Source organism: Mus musculus, chromosome 1 (assembly GCF_000001635.26).
Source record: "Mus musculus strain C57BL/6J chromosome 1, GRCm38.p6 C57BL/6J".
NCBI lineage: Eukaryota > Metazoa > Chordata > Mammalia > Rodentia > Muridae > Mus > Mus musculus.
Window position 1 is genome coordinate 179,527,212 of NC_000067.6, and position 19,161 is coordinate 179,546,372.

At 42.2% G+C, this 19,161-nt stretch overlaps 1 protein-coding gene across 5 annotated transcripts; it reads right to left on the reverse strand.

Moving 5' to 3' along the window:
• Positions 1-840: 840 nt before the first annotated feature.
• On the reverse strand, positions 841-19,094 carry Tfb2m (transcription factor B2, mitochondrial). 5 transcript variants are annotated; one of them, XR_001781680.1, is made up of 9 exons: positions 18,611-19,094; positions 17,687-17,775; positions 15,096-15,246; positions 10,488-10,636; positions 6,422-6,511; positions 4,854-4,916; positions 4,093-4,253; positions 2,319-2,455; positions 841-2,143 (listed from the first exon to the last, which is right to left on the reverse strand). XR_001781680.1 is itself a non-coding variant. In NM_008249.5 (8 exons), the coding sequence occupies exons 1-8, from the start codon at positions 18,918-18,920 to the stop codon at positions 1,966-1,968; spliced, it is 1,191 nt and encodes a 396-aa protein (NP_032275.2). In that variant the 5' UTR covers positions 18,921-19,065; the 3' UTR covers positions 843-1,965. The 5 variants fall into 5 exon arrangements, 4 of the variants coding, with proteins under 4 accessions (XP_006496729.1, NP_032275.2, NP_001317984.1 ...); NM_008249.5 differs by lacking the exon at positions 2,319-2,455 and having other exon boundaries at positions 843-2,143; positions 18,611-19,065; XM_006496666.3 differs by lacking the exons at positions 2,319-2,455; positions 17,687-17,775; positions 18,611-19,094 and adding an exon at positions 15,714-15,942.
• Between the last annotated feature and the right edge of the window lie 67 nt (positions 19,095-19,161).

Below are 19,161 nucleotides of genomic sequence, written 5' to 3' on the forward strand. Positions count from 1 at the left end.
GTTTTTGTTTTTTTGAGATAGGGTTTCTCTGTATAGCCCCTGGCTGTTCTGGAACTCACTCTGTAGACCAGGCTGGCCTTGAACTCAGAAATCCGTCTGCCTCTGCCTCCCAAGTGCTGGGATTAAAGGCGTGCGCCACCACTACTCGGCTTGAAGATGCTTTACACTCTACTACCTGCTCCTTGCTCTTGTACTTAATACATGCTCAATCCATTCAGCCACTCAAAATCAAATGTATAGCTGTGATAGATTGGTTCATGTACAGAAATACTTTTATGTGTGGTATATGTGCATAAGCTTGTGTGTGGTGGACAAATCTTTATTGCTTATTTTTTGATACAAGATCTTTAGAGCCTTTCCAACTGAACCTAGATCTCATGACTTGGTAGATTGTCTTCCCCGTGCGTCCTCCTCCTGTGAGCTCCTCCCCATGAGTCCTCCTCCTATGAGCTCCATGTGTCCTCCTCCAGTACTCCTACCACAGTTGCCCAGCTTTATATGTGTGTTGGGAACTCATCTTATGTCCTCATGATTGTACAGCAAACTCTAAGGAACCACTTTCCTACCTTGCAAGAGGTCTCATGGTTGAGAGGAAATCTTGTTCTCTTGCACCCAACCCCATCAACAACCACACTGGTCTCCAACTCTGGACGGCTCACCCCTCCCACCTCAGACACCCATGCAACTGCAGGTGCACGTCACTGCACTCAGCGCCTCAAGACACTTCAGTTACACAGACAGAATTACTCACTGAGAGCACACTGAAAATAAGTTTGGGGTCAATTTAAAATTTCACTCATGCATATGGAGAACAAAAAAGAAAACACACATATACACACAAACTATATACAAATTCTTTTATTTCTCAAAAAGTTTTAAAACATACTACAATTTAAAATTTAAACAACTGGATTGCATAGTGCCTGATAATCCACTTCAACATAATAAAAGATAAACTGATCACTTTCTAAGTTTATACCGTTGTTTTGCTTGACAGGGTCTTTTCTTAGCCTAAACTGGTCTCAAACTCAATTCTACAGTTGAAAGTGGCATTAAACTGATGGGCCCTCCACCTCACAAGGCCTGGGACTTATGCCACCATGTCTGCCCAAATCAATTTATTTTCTAAGCGTAACAGTATAGAAACTGAGGGAGATGCAAGCAATTGGCAATGGTGAAAAGTGCATATTTAAAGAGGTTTGGCCCAAAGGTTTTTTGTTTTTTTAAAGTAAATTAAATTACAATTGAAAATACTCCATACCTATGGGCCTTTACAGTAAATAGAAATTTTTTAAAAATTTCCTGTGCTAGGGAGTATGGGAAGCCAATAAACGCCATTACAAGATGGTACTGGTTTCAATAAGCTGACGCCCATGAATATGGGTAAACAACCAATGTGCGCATGTGCAGTAGAGTTTTTTTTTTTTTTGCAGAGTCACTGCCTGGCCCAAGGCATGTAAATGAGGTACTGAAAGCATAACCAATCAGGTGTAGACACACCTATCCTAGGCCTATATAAGCAGCACTGGTTTTTTGGGCTCGGGGTCTTTCGCTTTCGCTATCAAGCTCTCCCAATAAACGTGTGCAAAAGAATCCTGTTGTGGCGTCATTCTTGCTGGCGAGTCGGGCGTCTACAAGGGAGCAAAACCAAAACCTTGGACATACTAGGTATGTGTTCTACCATTGATCTACGGCAGAGAGTACTTTAAAACAAAGTAGATTTGATCTGATCAAACTGACAGGTTTTCGTTTTATTTAACTTTGAATAATACTGCAGCCACTGTGTTTTCTGTGTATCAAAGGTATCAACTTGAGAAGAAATTATTTGCTTCATTTGTGCCAAACAAGGGTAGTTTCTCTTCTGTTAAAAGGATATGAACTTCTTGAAATTCAGTGTTCATTTGTCACATGATTTCAAAATAATGGACAAACAGCTCCAGCTCACTCTCGGCTTGCAGACTCTTCCTAGAACTCCATGTCCTCCGGGCAGTAGTCATAGATCCACTTAAAGACGGAGTCTTCCGATTGCTCTATGGTTTCAAAAAGTTTTTTGAAGTCGTGAGGATACATTCTAGCAGCTGTGTCTCCAGGGTTTTTTCTTATCTGCCTCAGGATATTAATAGGATCAACCGTACTCAGTGAACTGCAGAGGAAAACCAAAGAGACACACTTTTACAACTGTCAGCTACAGCTGAGAAAGCTGCCTCCTATGTCCAAGTAAAATGGCTAACACATATAACTGAATTCAGTTGACAGTTTATATATGACATGTGTATTCTCCACTCTGTACAGAGACGACTCTGAACCGACCCTCCTACCTTAATCTCCCAGTACTGGGATACAGGGATGAATGCCTCACTCAGTCTGGATAGGAAATGTGTACATAAGTGTGTTATGGCTATAACCTCAGCACCCAGGAGACCGGGACAGGTACTCTTAAAAATTCACAGCTAGCCTGCAATGAAAATCACCAATTGAAATTCTAACAAGGTATAATTAATTCTCACAAAAATTCTAGTTTACATATTATCATTTTTATTTTGAGATAGGGTCTCACCACATAGCCTTCGCTGGCCTGGAACTTACTATGTAGACTGGGCTAGCCTCAAATTTAGAGATCCCCTTGCCTCTGCATCCTGAGTACAGTGATTAAAGGTGTGTGCCACCACATACATCTAATGGTTTTCTTTTTCTTTCTTTTTGATATTTGCATTTAAATGGCCACTACCCCAAGACCTTGAGATGAAAATTAGGTTTCTAATTGTGGTTTATTGACATTTTAAAACTTTTGTGTGTATATGAAGCTTCTGGGTTTTGAGGCTTTTGGGGGTGGGGGTGGTTGTTTGTTTGTTTTGAGAAAGGGTTTCTATGTAAGCCCAGAACCCCCTCTATAGACCAGGCTGGCCTCAAACTCAGACATCTACCTGCCTCTGCCTCCCAAGTGCTGGGATTAAAGGCGTGCCCCACCAACATGGGTGAGGTTTCTTTTTTTTAAGATAGTTTCACTCTCTGTCCCCGCTGGCCTGGGACTCATGTGACCAGGATCCTGGGTACTGGGATTGCAGGCTGACCCTTCTGTGTAAATACACTGAGCTGGCACACATCTGCACATCCATAACCCCAGTACTTGGGAAGTAAAGGCAGGAGGTTCACAAGTTCAAAGTCAGCCGGGCGTGGTGGCACTCGGGAGGCAGAGGCAGGCGGATTTCTGAGTTCGAGGCCAGCCTGGTCTACAAAGTGAGTTCCAGGACAGCCAGGGATACACAGAGAAACCCTGTCTCGAGAAACAACAACAACAACAAAACAAGTTCAAAGTCATCTCTGGCTGTACAGAAAGTTAAGGCTAGCTTGGGCTACATGAAACCCAATCTCAAAATAAATGTCTCCAGTCAATAGGCATACTAAGGTTCTATGGTATATGATGATTCATTAAAATAACTAACACTTTTCCATCTTTTGACGATACTTTAGGTACTGCTAGTTACAAGGTAAATAGAGACTACATTACATAGGATGGAGAGATGGCTCTGCAGTTAAGAGTCCTTGCTGCTCTTCTTGGGGACCTGAGCTCAGTTCTCAGCGCCTATGTCAAGCAGCTCTTAATCATCTATAACTCGAGCTCCAGGGGATACAACATGCTGTTCTGGCCTCAATGGGCACAGCACACACATGTACACACACATAAGAAAATATAAACTGAGGCTAAAACAACCTTCGAGTATCCTTGATTTTGCTACTTAAAAATGAAAATAAACGAAACTTGGAGTGTGTGGAAAACATAATATGCAACAGGGAGAAAAGGCATTTTTATTTACTGTTTTTCTTGACTTTTATTTTATGGGTAGTTGTGTGTATGCCATGTGTGTGGTACCCACAAAGGCCAGCAAGGCGTGCTAGAGCCCCTGGAACTGGAATTACAGTTGTGAACTGGTTTTCAACCTTCTCTCTGGCCCAGAAGAAGTATTTTTAACAGGTAAATGAAACATGGGCACACCTTACTCCAAATCAAGATGTGAAAAGCCACCTTCTAAAGCAGGAGACAATCTCAGTAAATTCTACTTTTCTACTCATCTTTATTCAATTTCTACTTACCGTAAATGGCGTATTATTGGGGCATTGCGTTTCCCAAAGCAATGCTTTACCAAGTGGAAAAATATATCATAGTTCAAAGGACTTAGGTTTTCTGTAAATAAAGTCCTACGAGGAGTCATTCGAACAAGATATAGGTTTTGTTTCAGTAAATTTACTGATTCCTAGACAGAAAGAAAAATAATTTTTGTCAGTCATAAACTATTACCAGAGTAGAATGCTGATTGCTTATGTCTTCACAATAGTCACTGCATGTCCCACACGTCTCTGGGTCTTCTTGTTGACAGGTTAACACTTTGTAACCTGTTTGTCAGGTGATAGAAGAGGTGATAGCAGGGTCCAGTTCCATTCCTCAGCTGCAGGGCAAACCCAATGCGTGCCTAGTGAGCCACTCACCACTTCCTGGCCTGGAAGTTCAACCTGGACAGCTAACGTTTACTGACTTGACTCGAGTGAAAATCAGAGCTCAAACATAGCCCCATAGCTCATCCATATCCTGAATGGAGCTCCTGCTGGGTAAGGGACTCCACCACCAGTCCCAAGGATACAGAAGTATTTCCGACTAGCTTTTTCTTATTCCTTCTTTGCCTAACCATACATTTATATACTGTGTATGCACACACATATGTATGTACATTCTTATTACTGAAAATTTGTTAATTAAAAATAAAGATAAGATAATCACTCCAGCCTCTAAAGACAATCTTAAGAGAAAATAAACACTTGATTACATGATGAAAAAGAACGGCATCATTTGTTCTTACCCCGTGCTTTGACTTTTCTAAGTGCCCATTTTCCGTATGCACACTAAATGACGACCAAGGTTCCTAGAGGAAGAAAAACAGACACGCTATTTCTTTCTTCCCATAGGTCTGTGTGTGACAAATGTGTACATATGGATGTGTGTGGAGGTTGGAGGCGGTTTTCCTCATCATTCTCTCCACACTATTTTTCACGTCAGTGTCTCTCATGAACCTGGGGCTTGTGGGTTCTGTAGAACTAAGGATCCTCCTGTCTCTGCCTCCCCAGACCTGGGATTAGAGGCAAGGCCCACTGCACTGGACTTTTTACATTGGTGCTGGGAATTGAACTCAGGTCCTCCTGTTTTGCTCTGCAAGTGCTTTTCCCATTGAGCCATCTCCTCAACCCTAAGACGTTGTTTAGTTTATATCTCACAACTGAAGACCAAGGCTCCTCAGTCCTTTCAGTTAATTCTCTTTTGTCAAAATGTCTCAAATTATTATTGCCTTAAAATAATCTACCTATGTAAACCTGGATGTGGTGGTAAACAATCTCTACTCTTGGGAGGTAGAGGCTACAGAGACCCAGTCTACCCACCCTACAAACCAAAAACAAAGAAGTCCCATACCTAGGTGCTAAGGTTTGTAGCTTTGTATTTAAGCACTTGCCTCAAATCCAAAACCCTGCACAGATGAAAGGATAGATCACTTCAATCACATCTGGCAATGCTCAGTAAGTGTTAACTATGGCTGACTATTGAATTTGGAAACATTTTGTAGCTCAGTAAGTGTTAACAATGGCTGACTATTGAATTTGGAAACATTTTGTATAAAAGGTAAAGGGAATGTATCAAGCTAAATACTGTCATACACAGTTTTTTAAAAACACTTTCCTTTTTTTTAATGTTTATTAATTTATTTTATGTATATGAGTACACTGTAGCTGTCTCCAGACACACCAGAAGAGGGCATCAGATCTCATTACAGATGGTTGTGAGCCACCATGTGGTTCCTGGGATTTGAACTCAGGACCTCTGGAAGAGTAGTCGGTGCTCTTAACCACTGAGCCATCTCTCTAGCCCGGTGATACACATTTATAATCATAGCACTCAAGGAAGCTGAGAGGAGAGAATGAAAAGTCTGAGGTTACACAACAAAACCCCTCTCAAAAAACAAAGCATTGCTGGGTGGTGGTGGTGCTCACCTTTGATCCCAGCACACGGGAGGTAGAGGAAGGTGGAACTGTGAATTTAGTTTCCTTAGTTTTATCAATGAGCCAGTCATATTACTTTTATAAGAGAAGTTGGTAAACAAGTGTCAGTGTTAATCTCCTCTCAAGAGCTGGTAATAGCACATGCCTTTAATCCTAGCACTCAGGAGGCAGAGACAGGAGGAATTCAAGGCCATTCTGATCTCCATAAGGAATAAAGAGTTCCAGGCCAGGTAGAGCTACATAGTCACACTCTACTTCAAAGTAAAACAAAATTAAACAGGTTAAAAAATAATGAAATTCATATTTTAAACCTTTAGTGCAGGGTCTGCACTTACCAATCTGAGTAACCCGGTTCTTCTGGCATTAAAATGTCACTCACCATGTGCAGGAACTTAACGTCACAGGCCACTTGCCAAAGAACAGCCATTACTTGATATAAATCCGGTCTTTTAGGAGTCGCTATCAGTTTCTAGTAAAAACAAACAAAATTATGTCACATAGAATCTTAATAAATATCAAATGTTGGATTTAATTGAAACATCTTAATAGCATCTAAAATTTTAAATTAAAAGATGAGAATTGGCCAGGCATGGCCTTTAAACCTAGTTCTCAGGAGGCAGAGGCAGGAGGATCTCTGTGAGTTCCAGGATAGACAGGACTATATAAAGAGTCTCTGTCTTAACAAACATAAAAGAGAACTAAGTACAAAATATTAACCACGAGAACTTTCAAGTAGAGTTTTCCTTTCTGAAAACAAATGGCAACATATACAGCTTACTGTATACGTGCTGGAGTGGTTTAGAGCACTTGCTGCTCTTCCAGAGGACTGGAATTCATTTCCCAACACAGCAAAGGGCCATTCACACCTTGTAAGAGTAAGCAATTAAATCGTGCATCTAGAATTGTTAAGCCTGTAACTCTAGCTCCAGGGAATCCAATGCCTTCTAGCTCTGCCAAGTAACTCACACACGCATGGCATAAACACATACATCTAAGTAAACAGCAATGAAAAGAAAACAAAAAAGCAAAACAAACAAACCAACCCCCCACAGGCCAGAAAGATGGTTCTGTAGCTAAAAGCAATGGATGCTCTTCCAGAGGACCCAGACTCAAGAGGACCCACACGACAGGCCACAACTGTCTTATCATTCCAGACTCAGAGGATCTGATGCTCCTATCTGGCCTCATCAAGCACTGCATGAATGTATGGACACAAACATACATTCAGGCAAACAATCCTACACATGAAATAAATAAGAAAAGCTAAAATAAAAAATGTATAAAGACCAAGAATGGTAGCAAGCAACTATAACCTCAGCACTAGGGAGACTAAAGCAGAAGGATTCCATTGAATTCCAGGCTGGACTGGGCTACATAGTGAATCTGACAGCACCCCAGGTTACAGAGCAAGACCCTGTTTGAAAAAAAACAAACAAACACAAACCAGAAAAACTGATCATTGAGCTACAGACACAATTAAGACAGAAACAATTCCTGCATTATGGATCCAACAACACAACCCAACACAACAATATGTACTACAGAGAAAGATAGGTATGTCAGAATTATGTATTCGGTGAGCTATTAAATGGTGCATCAAGAATTGCCGAGGCTGGGATGACAGGAGGGTTCACTGGATAAAACCTGACAACGTGGGATCCACTTGGTGGAAGGAGAAAATGACACCTGCAAGGTTTGGGTTTTTTCTCTTCTGACTCCATATGCTAAGCCCATGTCCCACATGCTAACACCCATGTGCATGAACACACACACAAACACAATGGTTTGTTTTTAAATACAAATAATTGTTAAGGCTCTTTTGGGGATCTGCCCGTCTCTGCCTCTCTAGCGATAGGACAAAGGTGTGCACCACGACTGCCCAGCAAGGCTGACTCTTGCTAGACACTGAGGATGATACCATCAGTGAATGAAAGGGGTCAGTGGGAAAGAATCCAATAACAAAGTCCATGGTTAAAAAAAAAAAGCACAAAAAGAGGCTATAAGCAAGACAAAATGTTGGATCTCAGGTAGCCCAGGCTGCTCTGCAACTGTGTATTGGAGAGAAGTTTGATTTCTGATCCTTCCTCGTTTGAGTTCTTTCTCTCCCCTACCCCCAAGTGTCCAAATAGTCGAACCACACACAGGTTTGGCCACTGTGGCCAAGCTACAACCTGATGAGCATTCTTAACTACCTTGCCGTCATTTTTTTTGCTTATATATTGTATGTATGAATGGTCTCAAGGATCAAGAATGGCCTCTCAATCTACGTGGCTAGCCAATATTTACTCTCTGGGTGAGGACACATTCCCTCCTTGCTCCATTGCTCCTATCTGCACTTCTTCCATGCACAATGAATGCTGTCAATTACACTGAAGCCACGGCTCACTCATATGAAGCACTGTGATCGATTCTAACAGCAAGGCACAGGGATTTAGGAGGCCTTTTCACTAACCAGGAGAGAAGTAAAGAGGCTGCTTGCTGTTCCTGCACCAGGCTCCTAACACAGCAGACTAAATATCAAACCCGAGCCACTCAGATCCACATTCCATGGCACCAAGGTGAAGCCATGTTGTTTATCTGCTTTTCCCAGAAATCAGGAAGAGCTAAAGTTCCCACACAAGAAAGTACAACTTGCCAAGAAAATGAAAGTCCATCTACATTAATCCTTACACAGCAAAGGCCCTGCTGGTAACCAGTTTGTTATTCTCCTATTGTTCAATATCCCTGTTTCTGCTTTAGGAATGTAACTATGAAATGACCAAGCAGCTATTTGAGTTTTGCCTTCTTCAGTCCTTCACTGTATATAAAATTAACCACCTATGTGGTTTTCATTGGGACCTGTATCCTATTTTTATAGAAAGAAGTGTTGATGTAGGGGGTCAATGAAAAATCAAAAAGAAGAAATTATTTTAACAGAAGCCAGGCAGTGGTGATGCACCGCTTATTCTCAACACTCGGAGGCAAAGGCAGGCAGATCTTTGAATAAAGGCCAGTCTAGTCTACAGAGTGAGTTCCAGGACAGCCAAGGGTACACTGAGAAACGCCCTTTCGGAAAACCAAAACCTAAACACACACACACTCACACACAATTAATAGAAATTGCTTCAGGGAAGATATGCCAATGGTAGGCAAATACAAATTAGAAACTACTAACTCAATGACACAATGCTTCGTCCCACTATGCCACTATGAGATGGTATCAAAGACACAAAAGGGCCTGTGAGAAGGTGCAGCTGGCCAAGCTTGCCAACCTGAGTTTGATCCCTGGAACCCATCTTTGACCCACACATAGTCTGTGGCATGTGTGTACCAACACTCATACACTAATAAGAAACACAAAATTAAATTAAAAAAAAAAACACAAGTATGATGGAGGGAAATCTTTCATTCTTGCGCACTGCTGGTGGGAAGTAAAATAGTGCATCTAGCAAGAACAATTGTATGGCACTTCCTTATTTCTTAAAAATTAAACAGAAAATTACCATATGATCTAGCCATCCTAGCTCTTTATATATGAGCCCCAAAACACTGAAAGCAGGGCTGGAGAGATGGCTCAGGTGGCACAGTGCTTACCATGCAAGCATGAGGCCTGAGCATGATGATCCCATTGGAAAGCCAGGCACAAAAACACATGCCCATAACTCATCGATGGGGAAGTGGAGACAGGATTCCTGGGGCTTGCTAGTCAACCAGTCTAGCCAAACTGGCAAACTACAAGTCCTAGTGAGAGCCCTGTCTCAAACAGGCAAATCAATGAATAAACAAAACAGAGGTAAACAAGAAAAGAATCAAAAAGAAGGTAGACAGCTCCTGAGCAATCGCATCAGAGGCTGACCTCACCCTCTGCCCACCCGCCTGCACACTACCCACCACAATGTGACAACAGGAAGTTGTAAAAACCCTTAGGAACTCATGTACATCTGTGCCTGCTTTATTCATTTATTTGAGAGGTGGAAGCAGCTAAGTGTTCTTTCATCATGGATGAATAGACACATTTTGGGGAATACATATAGCAGAATACTATTCAGTAAAAAGAAAATGAAATTTGAACCCACTGCAACCCAGATGAGCCTTGAGGATACCAAGCTCAGTGAAGTCAGTCAGCCACAAAAGGACAGATGACTCCAATCACAGCTGGTCCAGGACAACAGTCACTAGAGCCTGAGGAAATGGGAGGGCGGGGAGTCAAGCATTCAGTGGGATGTCTAAAAGTTTTGGAGCTAAACAGCAAGTACTGGGTGTATAATATAATTTAATGCCACTGAAGGTAAACTGCCAAATAATTAAAACAGTCTGTCTCACATGTTTCTAAGACCATGCTACAGAACTTCATAATCTTAGAGCTCTCAAATGTCAGGGGCCCCAAATTAAAATGCAGCCGAAGCGCCTCAGAATATACAGCACTCTTTTAAAGCAGTGATACCAATTATCTTTTAACAACGCACCCGGAATTCTTTTTCACTAACAAACATATTCAGTTCTACTCGTCCATATCTGTATATAGATTCGCAGGAGTACAGATCGAACAGAATTTTCCAAAGTATTCGTCTTTCATGTTTATATGGTAGGATTCCAAATACTTTTATAGGAACACCTGTTAGGAATACAAACACAAATTTTCATGAGGTCCTTAAAACTTTCTCTTATGATCACATTTTGCTGATGTAAAGTAAGTTAACAATAGTAATTGTATTTTAATTAAAGATCCAAGATGGTAGATGACATGCAGGTGTGGTATAGTATGCTAGAATCACCAGGGAAATGACCGAGGAGAGCTGGGAAACAGCACTAGAAGAGGTGTGGGAACACCCAAAAATGAGAGACTGGAAAGAGCAGAGCAGGGAGCTGGGGAGAGGGCTAACTGTGCACGTGTGAGGAGGACCTGCTTTCAGGGAGGCCTACGCAGAGAGCCCAGCACTGTACAGGATACCCAGGGTAGCTCTTCAGTCTACCTAGACAGGTTCCAGGTTCAGTGACAGGCACGGGGTGACCGAGGAGGGCACTCAACACCAAACTCTGCCTCCACATGCACACACATGTACACGTACGTGCACATACAAGAATATGTACATGTGCATAAAGAGGAAAAAAAGAAAGAACATAAAAGTTTTTGTACTGGGGCCTCTTTTTTGTGAGGCTTCCTAGGTGGTCATCTGTGTCAAGATGAAGCTGACTTTCTCGTCCCCAGCCACCGGCTGCCACAAACTCATTGATGTGGCCGATGAACACAAGTTCATACTTTCTATGACCAGGGCACGCACGGCCACAGAAGTAGCTGCTGCTCTGGGTGAAGAGTGGAAGGGTTGAGTGGTCTGGATTATTTACAGGAATGACAAACAAGATTTTCCCAAGAAGTAAGGAGTTTTGACCCATGGCAAAGTGTGCCTGCTGTTGAGTAAGGGCGCCCAAGTCTGTTCGTGGATGCCAATCTAAGTGTTCTCAACTTGGTTATTGTTTTAAAAGGAGAGAAGGCTATTCCTGGACAGTGCCTCGTTGGTTGGGACATAAAAAAGCTAGCAGAATCCAAGAGCTTTTAAATCTCTCTAAAGGTGATGTCCACCAACATGTGGTCAGAAAGCCCTTAAACAAAGACGGTAAGAAGCCCAGGAGCAGAGCACCAAGATTCAGGGTCTTATTACTCTACGTGTCGTGCAAGATGAATGCTGAGGTACTGCTCTGAAGGAACTAAGACAGTTGCCTACAACAATGACAAAAGGAGGAGATATTAGAGAAAAACCCTTTTCTCTTGGCACTCATGGGAGTAGCCACAAAACACTACTTAAAAAAGATTCTTGGGGCTAGAGAGATGGCTCAGCACTTAAGCGCACTTGGTGCTTTTCCAGAGGACTCAAACTTGGTTCCCAGCACCGACCTTGAGTGGCTCACAGTGACCTGTAACTCCAGCTCCAGGAGATCTGATGTCACCCATATGTACATGTACATACTTACATATAAGAATATTAAACAAACAAACACTCTTTCTGCTGAGTAAGCAACTTAACTCTGGCCCCTCATTCCCCTCATGGAAAATGTCATGGAACTAAATGCTCACACCAGGCCAGAATTCCTCTAGACTGCAAAGAAGAAACTGGAATCAGACTGATGCAATATTCAGTGAGATGGATACCTGGCTGATGTATCAACCCAGCATTTAGAATAACACCCAGGTGTGAAGACTGTACGAGCAGACCTGTGAAGGATGGCCACGGACAGAATGAGCATCTGTGACCTCACATGGGAAGGACACCCTGGAGAGTGATAGACATGCAATGCAAGGCTGTGACCAACAGTCAGGTGAGAAGGCACCCCCCAGTCTCTACATCCCATCCTGCTCTTTCCCCTTCACGCTGATTCCATCTGTTTCATACCAAACATTAACTTAGCAGAGCAATGTTGTCCGTCTGTCTTGCTCGCCCCTCTTCTTTTCATCTGTACGTTGATAGGCTTGTCCAAAGCAGATGGGCTAGCAGACCAGTGTGCAGGGTCTGTGTCTCAGCCTCCTGACAGCTGGGACACTTCCCAGCTTTTAAGTTGTCAGAGTCTGTGTCTATTTTTAAGATTTATCATTATGATTTTTAATTATGTATATACACATGCTCCTGCATATGGGCACACGTGTTGAGTGCAGGTGCCCAAGGATGCCAGAGGCATCAGCTCTCTCAGAGCTGCTGGTACAGACAACTGAGAGCTGCACACATGGATGCTGGGAACTAAACTCCAGTCCTCAGAAGGAGCAGCAAGTGCTCCTAACCACAGAGCCAGGTGAAGCCAGCCATCTCTCCATTTCCTTACCTATAGTCTGTCTGTCTACCTTAGCTAAACTGCCTCACTCACACCTACTTTCCCTCTTCACTCTTCCAACCAATTCAACGCTAATCATTAACTTCTTCTACTGGTTTCCTTTTCATGCACACACACACTTGACTAGTATCTTAATACACAATACCTCCAGTGTTCCTGCGCTTCTTTACGACTGGCATTTAAGGGGAACTGTGTATTTGACTGTGGTTCTATGTTCAGAGTGGGCCTGCCCTTTCATAGTGACTGTTTCTGCAGACACTGTTTTTTTAGGGGTGTATTAGAATTGTAAGTACAGCCAAAGACACCAACTAAATCCTGGACAAATTCCAAGAAAATTTGCCTAATGAAGAAAGGAAGTTAAGTATGGCTAGAAATTGAAATTCTGTAAGACAGAAATACTATGTTAAAAAAAGCCACTTGAAATAGTAAACGCAGGACGTCAAATAAAAAATCTATAAAAAACGCGTTAACAGAATGGCTCAAGGAAAAATGCAATGTCTGGGCTTGAGACAAAGTATAGGAAATGGGGCACTCAGAAACAACAGAATAAATCAACTGGATGGTATCCACAGAGCACTGAAGATCTGTGGTACACTATAAAAGACCAAATCTACAAATCATGAGCAGAAAAAATGATTCATGCTAGAGGCATAAAAAATAGTTTAATGAAAATCATAGCAGAAAGTTCCTGAGTCTAGGGAAAGACATGCCTATTCAAGTGATGACGCTTCAGAGACAAGGCCAGAGAAGAACCCTCCCATTTCATCGTAGTGAGAACACCCACTACACAGAGCAAAGGAAGCACTGGGAAAGCTGCACCAGATAAACAGCAAGGGCATGAAAATGCAGGCCTGGCCGAGAACTGCAGATCTCAGCAGAAACTAAGACAGGAAGGCTTGGGAGGACGCACTTCAAACTCTGAAAGACGACCGACCCCTGGGAACCAGCGCATACACCCAGGAAAGCTAGGTGACAGTAAAGAGAAAGAAGAACATTCCACAAGCAACATTCACAGAGACAGCCATAACCACTAAACCAGCCCTACAGAAGATACTTGAAGGAATTCCTCAGACTGAAGAAAGATAACGTCCAGGAAGCTAGAAGAAAGAATAAATGTCACAACAAACAGTAGTTGATCAAAGGATGAATAAGAGAGCATCCAAACTACAGGATCAATGAAATAGACACATTCCAATAATAATGCTTACTCTTAATAGTCTAATAAATTCCCCAACCAAAAGGTAAGATCAGCAAATTAAACTTAAAAACAGGATCTAATTGTGTATTGTTAATATACAATGACATTTCCTTTTTTTCAGTCATAAAGAACAAAGTTATGTCACTGTGGAGAAATGAAAAAAACAAACAAACAAACAAAGATTATCATATTAAGCAAATTAAGCCAGCTTCAGAAAGTCTTCACCTTGCTTTCTCACATATGTGGTTATTAGATTTACATAGATTCATAACATGATGATGAGAAAGCAGAAGCAACACTATTTAAGAGATAAGGGAAGCTAGCAGGAGTGATGGGGGAGTACAGAGGGGCTGAGGAGACGGCTCTGTGGCTAAGAGCACCAGCAGCTCTTCTACCACCTTGGTCAATCCCTAGCACCCACATGGTGGCTAACAACTGTGCACATTTCCAGTTCCAGGGGACTCCAACGCCCTCTTCTGGCTTACATGGGCACTGCATGAACATCATGTATAGACAAAAATATGGAAGCAGAGCACATATATGCACGAAATAAACAAATCCTTAAAAAGGATTTTAAAAAGGTGATAGGAAAGAGAATTTATATGAACATATATTTAAACATAAATTTATATGAAAATGTCCTTATGTAAGACAATCCCATGTACAATGAATATATATAATTAAAATTCAATAACTAAGCTTCTCTCCTTAGTACATAATTAGTCTTTTATAGAACTAAAATGGTTATTTATATGCAGGAAAAGGGAAGGCATGATTTTTTTCATTTATTTATTTTATTGAGTGTACAGTGGAAGGGGGAAAATGGGTCAAGAGGGAGAGAAAGAAGGAAGGAGGGAGAGAGGGAGGAACGGCCATTTTCCCATGCTGGGACGATCTATGCCTCAGGAAAGGCATGTATAACGAAAGAGTGGTTGCTTATGAATGATCTGAATCTTTATATATTACATATACATCCAATAAACAAATAAATATATTGGTAAAAATAAATAAATAAATAAATAAAACATCAGCTTTAGTGAATGATGAAAATTACCTGCTGACCAAGGAACTGCTTTTATTCCCAGGTTCTGAAATATTGCCTGTGAACTCACATCTGGTCTTACTACTTCCTGATATCTAGGATCCATTTTAAAGAAGTCACAGTGAACCACCTGTAGCTCTCCATCCATGTTCCTCTGTAAGGGCTAAAGAGACAGTGGTGAGATTAGAAATGTATCATCATGTGCACCATGGGACAACTTAAGATCTACCTCAAAAAATAAGAAACAATAATAAAAATAACAACAGCTGGTGGGGCAGGCCTGAAATCTTATCACTCATGAAACTGAGGCAGTAGAATTATAAATTCAAGAAGGTCCCGAGTTACACAATAACACTAAGGCCAGTCTATCTCTATGATATAGTGAGATCTGGTCCACAAAATCCAAGAGCTGGACTGCATTATAAAGCTTAATGGTAGAACACTGGCCAAACAAACAAGGAGGCTCTCCAGCAACTCAAATCAAATCAAACAATTCAAAAATCTTGCATGAAGATGTAAACAGTCCCAGTAAACCTCAAATCTAACAAAGGAAATAAAAACCAACTATTGCATGAGAAATGATCAAATACAACAGTTTTCTTAAGAAAAGATGTCTGAAACACAGGTAACCTTGCAGTGGCCGGGGAGCTCAGTAGTTCAGGACTCGTGTAGCTGTACAAGGCTCTGTGATCCAACCATCAGCACATTAAGAACCAAACCAAGCCAGGCATGATGGTGCACACCTTTAATCTCAGCACTCAGCAGACAGGAGCAGGTGGATGAGGCTGGCCTGGTCTAACAGAGCAAGTTCCAGGGCAGCCAGGGCACACAGAGAAACCTTGTCTCAAAAAACCAGAAAAAAAAAATCACCAACAAAATTTCTTGTTCTTTTCTTTTTTAAATTTTTTATTGTTGTTGATGATGCTTTAGCTGTTTGTAAAGGTGGCTCTCTTTTGGACGGTGTGGGGAATGTTAAGGTAGGGTCTCACTATGTAGCACTGGTTGGCCTGGAACTTACTATGTAGATGAGGCTACCCTCCAACTCTTAGGTGATGGATTCTGCTTCTGTCTCCCGCATGCCAGGATTGCAGGTACTTGGGAGGCAGAAGCAGAAGGAGCTCTGCCAATCTTAGTCTACTAGCTTTTTTCCTTCTTCTTTTTCTTCAATGTTGTCAATTACAAAACAGTTTATTTTGTGTTTCACCATGTAGTCCTGTCTGGTCTAAAATTCCAAATATAGACCAGGTTAGCCTTGAAACCAATGGCTCTCACTCTCCTCCCTCTGCACCAGACTTGAGGAATGAAAGGTGCATGGCACTTCACCTGCCAGGCTCTCTCTCACCACCCAGGTTTAACCATGGGCCTTGTTTGTGCTAGGCCAACTAGCTGTTCTACCATGAGCATAACCCCACTAACGGCCAAAAACAACTCAACCTTCCAAAGTTTCATTTTTAAACAGTTTGATCTTTAGATATTGTAGCTATTTCCACAAGATTTTCGTTGTCTCGCAGCACCTTTAAATTCAGGCCATTCTTTCTTCTTGCTTTCAGGAACCTGATATAGATGTTTCCTGAATTAATTTCTTCTCTAATGGTTAACTGTCAGTTAAAGACTCAGAAACACTGAAACAATCATTTGGGAAAAAAAACAACAACAGCAGCATTCTGCAACTGTGCTTATCCATCTCAACCCTTTTTGGTTTCACTTGAAGTCCTAAGTAAACTCAGAGAGAACAGTGTACCACCATTAACCTAACCTTAGCACTTACTCTTGAAAGTTAAGTTCACACAGGGCAGAGCCACAGCACAGTACTGAAGATGGGGACATGAGCTTAGTGACCAATTATATATCATTCAGCTAGACTGTATAGGAAGGTAAGATGGGACATAGTTCCTCCTGATCTTAAGGGAATAAACTACACTCATTTAACAAAAGGTAGATTAACAACTGAAAAGTGTAACCACAAATTAATGGGAGCCTATGTAACAAGTGTTCCTATGTAGATCTAGAGAAAGTGTCCAACTTCACGCTGAGAGTCAATGGAGAATGGGCAGCTCTGTGGGGATGAGCTGGAATAAAAGGGGTGTGACCTGAACCAACCAAAGGTGGAAGCAGACCCAGGGCCGCTCCGTTCAGATTCTTAGGCTCTCTACGTTTGTCATTCGTTCCTCTTGGGCAGAGGGTGAACGCTTCTGACAAAAGAACTCCCGATCCTCTATGAATCAAGGTAGGCCAAAGGCAGTTCTCACACAGAAAGCTTACAGTAATTCTCAGGCCTATCATTTCTTTTGCAGTGAGGTGGTCCTAGCTTCTGTGTCTATCCTGAGAATAGGAGTTCTGCTCTCTAGGGCTTGATTTGAAGAACAGGAGGGCAGAAACACTTTCTTCCTGAAGCTACACCTGAGGGCTTCCAACTGTCCTTTATTCCAAAATACTCACTTATTATTAATGAGTCATGCTTTGAGGTTATCATTTTCGGGGCCCCAGTAGGAACTAGAAAAGAGATTTCAGAACTCCCAAGCTTTCAGAAACTCAACAAGCATGGAACACTCAACAGGTCCTAGTCTTTATAGATATATTACTTTAGGAACATAAAAATATACCTCCAAATGTGGAATAAAAGTCTTTTCACTTTCAAAGGCAACCACTCTGGCACCAGCTTTAAGTAATGCCCCAGTCAGGATTCCAGGACCTGGTATATTAACAGAAAAACTTTATTTGCAAAATAAACAACATACTGTCTGATTCTGTCTCTCCATTTCTATCTGTCTGTCTGTCTGTCTGTCTGTCTCTCTCTCTCTCTCTCTCTCTGTGTGTGTGTGTGTGTGTCTTTCTCTTCCTCTATTTTTAAGACAGGATCTCACTGTGTAGCTCTGGCTGTCCTGGAATTCACTCTGTAGACCTCGATGGCCTCCAACTCACAGATCAGTCTGCCTCTTGCTGGGATTAAAGGTGTGTGCCATTGCATCCGGCCACAGTCACTTTCAAAGTCGACTTTACACAAGCTTCAACGACACAATGTTTCCAGATAACATTCTTTTTGCATATAGAAAACTATGATTAGGCAGTTACCTTGAACCCACAACATCTCAACAGGTAAGCTGTACAGCCTTCTGTCTGTCAGTGACAGCAACACTTACTGTCCTAACAAATGTCACTATTTCCTAGAAGAAAAACAAGTATATAAGATAGTATGTAAGATTGCGACTACCTCTTACTCACGGACTATTTGAATGTTTAGCCATAAAAATTACTGTCAAGTCTAAACGAAATGACTGTCAGTAAGAAGTGATGCTTAAGAAAGAAAAAAATACAATTCAGGGTCAATGAGAACGCTCAGAGGGCAATGGCGGTTGGCGTAAAGCCTGAACACTTCGTTTCAATCATTGAGATCACAAGTGTAGGGCGAGAACTGACTCTCGCTAAGTCGTCTTCTGACCTAAACACGCGCGCATACACAATAAACAAACACTAATTTAGGATATTGGGCACGTAAACGCTAAGGGCAAAGCTTCTGTTCAACTCACCTGGATTGCACTCTAGTATAATTTGACGGGATGGGTTTTGGTGCTCCAGCAGGTCCCGTACCAGGTTCCTGGCCGCTTTCTTACATGCTATGTGACGCGTAGGCTCCGATCGATTCCTGGATGTCCACGGGGACGACTCCTCCAAATCAGAATCAGGCAACGGCTCTATATTGAAGTCAGAGAAGCCGCGGCGGTTCCTCGTTTGCCAGTCCTTCCGCGTCGCCGCTCCGGACCCTAGAATGCAAGATGGGCCGCGGGCCAACGCTGACAGCGCGATCCGCGGGGGAAGCCGCATCGCCGGTCCCCTCATCCTCCTCTAAAGTCCACCTCAAACACCAGTTAAGGTAGCCTCTGCGAAGAACGCAGAGCACCCCATCACACGTGCACACATTTCACCACCACACTAGGCCGGGCGGAAGTAAACATTACGAATGGCGCATGCGAACGACCTAGCCTCAGTCCTTTGCTCACTCGCTTCCGCTTCCGCCTAGGCTCCGCCCCCAGGCTCCTGTGCGTGGACTCTCCGGGTGTGTCCGTGCTGGAACTCTATG

What these genes read in the sequence shown, in the direction of transcription:
- Tfb2m (NM_008249.5), bottom strand. Translation starts at nt 18,920, where the DNA reads ATGAGGGGACCGGCGATGCGGCTTCCCCCGCGGATCGCGCTGTCAGCG. An exon ending in AGCAGTTCCTTGGTCAGCAG is followed by an intron (nt 10,637 to 15,095) that starts GTAATTTTCATC and finishes TATTCCTAACAG; the next exon opens with GTGTTCCTATAAAAGTATTT. An exon ending in TAGAAAAGTCAAAGCACGGG is followed by an intron (nt 4,254 to 4,853) that starts GTAAGAACAAAT and finishes CTTTCTGTCTAG; the next exon opens with GAATCAGTAAATTTACTGAA.